Source organism: Gossypium arboreum, chromosome 12 (assembly GCF_025698485.1).
Source record: "Gossypium arboreum isolate Shixiya-1 chromosome 12, ASM2569848v2, whole genome shotgun sequence".
NCBI classification, from domain to species: domain Eukaryota; kingdom Viridiplantae; phylum Streptophyta; class Magnoliopsida; order Malvales; family Malvaceae; genus Gossypium; species Gossypium arboreum.
In genome coordinates, this window is record NC_069081.1 from 11,335,179 (window position 1) to 11,342,039 (window position 6,861).

At 35.0% G+C, this 6,861-nt stretch overlaps 1 protein-coding gene and 1 non-coding gene across 2 annotated transcripts; one reads left to right on the forward strand and one right to left on the reverse strand.

Moving 5' to 3' along the window:
- The first annotated feature begins 317 nt into the window (after positions 1 to 317).
- On the forward strand, positions 318 to 424 carry LOC128285781 (small nucleolar RNA R71). Its single transcript, XR_008276330.1, has one exon. It is a non-coding gene; the product is annotated as a small nucleolar RNA R71 (small nucleolar RNA).
- Positions 425 to 2,967: 2,543 nt separating this feature from the next.
- LOC108478423 (pentatricopeptide repeat-containing protein At3g12770) lies at positions 2,968 to 5,970 on the reverse strand. Its single transcript, XM_017780882.2, has one exon. The coding sequence runs from the start codon at positions 5,413 to 5,415 to the stop codon at positions 3,217 to 3,219; it is 2,199 nt and encodes a 732-aa protein (XP_017636371.1). The 5' UTR covers positions 5,416 to 5,970; the 3' UTR covers positions 2,968 to 3,216.
- Positions 5,971 to 6,861: the final 891 nt, after the last annotated feature.

Consider the following 6,861-nt stretch of genomic DNA (forward strand, 5'->3'; position numbering starts at 1 on the left):
ATTCCTCCTCCACTTGTGTCACACTGCATCACCGGATGTACCTGCGATAAACACATAAACCATTAATCTTTTTATTTAAGAGCTCTACCTGGTTTGATAACATGGTGACCGTGTCGAGGTTGAAAACACCAGCGGCTTTTGTCTTCTTTGTCCTTATGACTTGCCACTGATAATTATTCAGTGACATCTCTTCAATAAACTCATAAGCCTCTTCAGGTGTCTTGTTATTTAGGGTACCGCCGGCAGCTGCATCAATCAGTTGTCTAGTTGAGGGGTTCAACCCATTGTAGAAAGTCTGAACCTGTAACCATAAGGGTAACCAATGGTGGAGGCACTTTCTCAATAAATCATTATTCCTCTCCCATGTATCGTATAGGGTTTCTAAGTCCATTTGCACAAAGAAAGAGATATCATTCCTCAACTTTGCCGTCTTGGCCGGCGAAAAGTATTTCAACAGAAACTTTTCGGTCATTTGCTCCCATGTAGTGATGGACCCTCGTGGTAGAGAGTTCAACCACTGTTTAGCTTTATTCCTCAATGAGAAGGGAAATAACAAAAGGGGAATGGCATCATCAGAAACGTCATTAATTTTGAAAGTATCACAGTACTCCAGAAAGTTGGCCAAATGAGTATTTGGATCCTCATCTTGCAAACCATCAAACTGAATAAAATGTTGGATCATCTGAATGGTGTTCGACTTCAGTTCGAAATTATTTGCAACAATAGCATGTCTCACAATACTCGATTCAGCCCCTGTTAAATTAGGCTTGGCATAGTCGCACATAGTGCGAGGAGCAGGATTTTGATTTACAGGATTCGCGGTAACCACAGGAGGTAGCGGATTATTCTGATTTTCAGCCATCTCCTCGGTAATGTTGGTATCTTCCTCGTGCTCTTCCTCTATATACTGTAGACTCCACCTTATTTCTTTACGATTTTTGCTAGCTATGCTTTCAATTCCGCTAACAAATAATAGAGGTCCTGACAAATTTCTTCTAGTCATAAACTAAAGAAACCTGCCATAAGCAAATAAAAGAAAAATTAGTAAATTAAAGTAAAAATAAAATGCAATAAAAATAAAAAAAATGGCTAAAGTAATAAAAATTAAGTGTTCCTAATATTTTAGTCCCTGGCAACGGCGCCAAAAACTTAATGACGTCACGAAACTAACTAATATTTTGACTAAGGCAAAGGCACTTATCGATTAGTAGTTAGCTATGGTGAATTCAGAATATCGTATCCACGAGGACTAAAAGTACTAGTAATAACTATCTTTCTATTATTTAGCCTATAATTAAAGAGATTTCTTTTAATCTAAAATTAAACTAATTAACTATGAACGCGACAGAGATCGAATTGGGAAAATACTTAAGAAAACCAATGAGAGAGATAATTCCCAGGAAAGAATCCGCCTAGACTTCACTTATTATTCTGACTCTGAATCAAACGATTTATTCACTTGTCTTGATCCGTAGAAATCTCTAAATTATGTTAATATCTCTTTCGAGACTAAGAACAACTGACTTTAGGTTAATTAATTGAAATCTCTTTCTAATTAAAACCCCTATCGTCGCATTAACTCGATCTATGGATTCCCTTATTAGATTTTACTCTAATCCGGTAGATTTATGTTGTCCTATTTTTAGGATTGCATGCAACTCCGCTAAATTATGCTAGATCTACTCCTAAACAGGGACTTTTGCTCCATTGAATAAGCACATCAAACTTGGATTAATATCTTGAAAATATTAAGGCAATGATTAAGAACACATAATTAAGAATAAGAACAAGTATTTATCGTGTAATTCAGATAATTAAATAATAAGATCCATCGTAGGTTTCATCCTCCCTAGGTATTTAGGAAGTTTAGTTCATAACGTAAAAGGAAAACATCTCAAAAATAGGAAAACAACAAAACATAAAGAAACTCAAAAACTTCGAGAGAAATTGAATGAAGATCTTCAGTCTTGAAGGAGATCCTGCTTCCGAGCTGAATCCGTTCACGTTCATCGAGTAATTTCTATGTTCTACTCTACGCGTCCTTTAGGTTTACTTCTAGTGTGTTTATATAGACTTTAGAATGCTCAGAAACCCTAAAAATTAGCTTTTTTTACGTGTTTGGGAAATAGGGAGTGATATCGACACGGGCTACCACATGGGCGTGTGGCTAGCCCGTGTGGCTCACACGGGCGTGTGCTCAGCCCGTGTGGAAATGGTCTTGGCCGTGTGGATCTTTAAATCAGCCTGTTTTGTTCGTTTTTGGCCTTTTTTCTGCTCTTTTTGTTTCCCTATGCTCTTCTAAGTATAAAACATGAAATTAAATGATTAAGAGCATCGAATTCACTAAATTAAATAATAAATCACCGAAAAACATGTTGCATTTATGGTTTATCACCTAGTAATCAATACTAACTCACTTTCATATTTTGGTCAATTTACACTTTTAGTCCTCAAACTTTTTGAAATTGTGATTTGGTCCTTTCATCACATTCACTCCTAAAATTATTTTCATAAATTCCCATATTTAATATCACTTTATTTTCATAATAATTCATTTATCTCACAAAATTTTTGAATTTTCTCGTAATTTTACTATGTTCGCTACCAGAATAATGTCATGTGTCTAATAAAAAATTTTAGGGTGTTATAGAAATCATTAACAAATGGACTTAATTGATTTTTAGTTAACAAACAAGAGCTAAATTGAGTGTGAATTATATCAAGTAGCTTAATTGATTTTTTTTTAAATTTCTCTCAAAAATTAGAAATCATTGACGAATGGACTTAATTAATTTTTAGTTAACAAACAAGAGCTAAATTGAGTGTGAATTATATCAAGTGGGTTAATTGATTTTATTTTTTTTTTAAATTTCTCTCTCGAGTTTTTATACATATAAGCCTATATTTTTTTGGCCAATAAAAAACTTTCATATATGAAAAAGAATTACAAGCAAAAAGAGTCAAACCTAAATAAAAGTAAACAATATATTAATCATATATAAATTTGAATTTTCATCCTTTTACTTTCCATAATCAAAGTGTTGGTGATACTTCTTCGCTATATCTGTAAGCTTTGGTTGAATGTTTGGAGCAAAAAAATTAACATGAATTGGTAAACCTCCCCCGACCTAATTCACCTCAAATCGCACCAATCTAGAAATACTTGGCTAAGAGAGAGACCAGAATGGTGTTGCTAACAGTGAACAGCTTGGATTTCTACCAATAATCTCCACAAGAACAAACTCCATCCTTAAAATGATGAAAACGGTTTGCATCCCTCACAATTATTTCTCTGTTAACAAGCTTTGAGATAAGCTTGGTGGCTGAATGACAATTAATACATGCCCGCAGATTCTTTGTAATCCTAAGTGTAGTTCCTTGTGCAGTACTTATTAGCCCAAAGGCAATTGCTAGCCTTTCACTGTGATTGCATAGGGTTTCCTCCATCTCTTCCTCATTCAAATCATGCAAGGAAGAATTCCTATCTGGAACAAATCCAGCTTGCTTCAACCTCTTTTCTAATGACTCGAGTTCCTCAAAAATCTCCTTCGATCGCGGGTGCGACTTGTCTCCTACACGGAATGCTTCAAGTTTCCCGTTGATCTCAATTAAGCTATATCCAAGGTCCTTGCTCAGTCCCTTGTCCCTCATCAAAACTCGTATCTTGGCGACACGATCCCACATTCTGGCAGATGCGTAGAGATTGGAGAGCTGCACGTAATGCCCTGTATTATAAGATTCTAGTGAGAAAAGCCGTTCTGCAGCATATTCTCCGAGTGTGACATGGCGATGAATCTTGCAAGCACTTAGAAGAGCTCCCCATACAGATACACCTGGTTCTATTGGCATGTTCATAATAAAATCATAAGCTTGATCTAGATAACCAGAACGTCCAAGAAGATCAACCAGACATGCATAATGCTGGTGACGGGGCTCGATTCCATAGTCTTTCATGCAGTGGAAAAGTTGCCATCCATCCTCCACAAGACCTGAATGGTTGCAAGCTGTGAGAAGTCCAAGAAAAGTGACAGCATTAGGGGAGACACCAGATTGCTTCATCAAATGATAAAGGTCTAAGGCTTCTCGCCCCCTACCATGCAATCCGTATCCCACAATCATGGAGCTCCACACGACAACATCTTTATCAAGTGTTCTATTGAAGACCATACGGGCCATATCAACATTTCCACATTTTGCAAACATATCAATGAGAGCTGAGTTGACAAAAACATCATCTTTGTGCTCACTTTTACTGATATAATTGTCCATCCATCTAGCTAAATCAAAAGAACCAACTTGTGCACAAGCTAAAACGGCAGACCTGGCTGTTATTGAATCAGTTTTGATATTATGGGAAATCATATCACGAAAAAGTTTGACAGCTTCCTCAGCGTAACCATTCTTTGCATAACCAGAGATCATGGCATTCCACAAAATTAAATTAGGAACCTTCACTAGATTAAAGAAGGATCTTGCAACCATTACTTGCCCACATTTTGCATACATAGCAGTCAATGCAATGAGCAAGTCAGGCTCCAATTCAAGACCCATCTTAATCACACAACTATGAATCGATTTCCCATGTTCCAAATCCTCTACATCCGTATGCGCCCTAATAACGCTAACAAGAGCAATCCAATCTGGCATTACACCCGTTGACCGCATTTCATCAAAAACTCTCAAAGCCTCTATAGGCTGTCCATTCTGAGCATACCCCGAAATCATTGAAGTCCAGGAAACGACATTCCTGATCTCTAACCTATCAAAAACAACCTTGGCACTCGCAATTTTTCCACATTTTGCGTAAAATGCAACAACCCCATTTTGCACAAATACATCCTTTTCAAACGCAAGCCTAAATATCTGCCCATGAACTTGTTGCCCCATTCTGAAACTTGGTATTCCACCACAAGCTTTAAGAACATGAGGGAGTGTATAACCATCAGGACTAACCCATAAAACTTGCATTCTGGAGTACATTTCAACAGCACTAGCAAATAAATTATACTTAGAGTAACCCCTAATGATAGCATTCCATAAAAACACATCAGGGTCGGGAAATTTATCGAACACTTTACGTGCATAGCTGATTTCCCCAAAGTTTACAGCTGCATTTACCAATTTCGAGACTAAAAACCCGTTTTGTTGTATACCAAGGAGGAGTAACTTGGCATGAACTTGTGTTAAGTTTATTTTGTGGGATGAATTGTCGATTAAATTGGCATAAAAGGAATCGAAATTGAAGTTGTGAAAGATGGTGGGATTATCATTTGAAGACAAGTGTTTGACAAAATTGAATAGGGTGGAGGGAAACTTAAATGACTGTTCGGTTGCCAAGTAAAACGGTGTGAACTTTGTGGGATAAATAGAAGAAAAAGGGTGCGATATTTTTGTAAGGAGAGGACTTGACGCCATAGATCGTCATTCTATTTGCCGGTAGACCATCTTCCTCTTCAAATAATAGTGTATCAAAATTTCGTATTCCTTTCTCGGCCTTTCGGCTAATATATATATTTAAAATGAACTAAATTGGGGCCTTTTGTGACAGCCAAATTTTGGCTAATCTCTTGCAAGAAGTTAAAAATACCCTTCCACAAAATATTTGCATTTTAAGTCTTCCGATTTTCTAATTTTCTAATTTTCAATTTGGTTTGTTTTCCATATTACAGTATTCTCAATTCCCTTTTTAATAAATTTAATTCCAATAACTTAATATCATATTAATATTCTAAACCGTTTATACTATCATGTAAAATTATCAAAATGTTTTATATGGCAAAATTATTATTTTACTCTTTTTTACTGAACCTTGATCACCATCGACACTTATCATATTTAACGTTCATAAATCATAATTACACACCGATATGAATCCAATTGTGGTAAAATTTGCTTTTATGCCCCTTTTCAATGACAATGGAAGATTACACTATACTTTTCTCTTTCATTCAATTTAGTTCAGAACTGAGTTTCTTCAAGCACGCACACTCTCCAAATCACACTTATATCTGATGAATACTATTTAGCTAAGTCATGTATTTTGGGGCAATATGCACTTCTAGTCCTTTTTATCTGAATCTCATTTTCACAGCCTTCTACAATTATTTCCTCTCCCATAAAATATTTCCAAATTTATTTTCGACTTTATCAGGATTCTACTATGTCCAATCTTAGAGCAGTGCCTGCTATTATATCGAGCATTTTCGGGTGTCACATTCTAATTTTGAACTTTATTTCTTTACTTTACTAAGATCGATAGGCTAGTCCATCTACTATAATTTGAAAAAAAAAATAGTAATCCTCATACTTTATGAAAACTGAAAAACTAGTCTAATTGTTGATAAGTATACAGATTTTATTTTTGCTAATTTACTATATATAAATTTTTATTTATTAATTTTCTTTTTCTTACATATAAATTATTAAACTGTTAAATTTCAAGAGAGTGACTTAATAACTAAAATTTGGACTAGCTTCTTAAAAGGAAATGAAATTCGTAATTAAATTATAAACAAATAATGTTCTTGAAATGACTCTGAACAACCTAATATTCAGCCTCTCTTAAAGACCCAAAGTTATAATCAATTAATATCCTTGGCTGAACATCCTAAATTTTGTAATGTGCAAAATACTTTTCTTTTCATGACCAAAATGATTGATTGTGTAACTATTTCAAACACAAATATAATAAATACATTAAACATGTAACTTCTCTCGCTTCTTGTTTGTTACACATAATTATTACTTAATGCCTTATCATAACCGAAATTACCAAGTCTAATTTTTACCGACCATTTTTGAAGAACTTAGCTCTTTATCTTGACAATGAATAGTAACTTTAACCATTTGATAATCAAATAC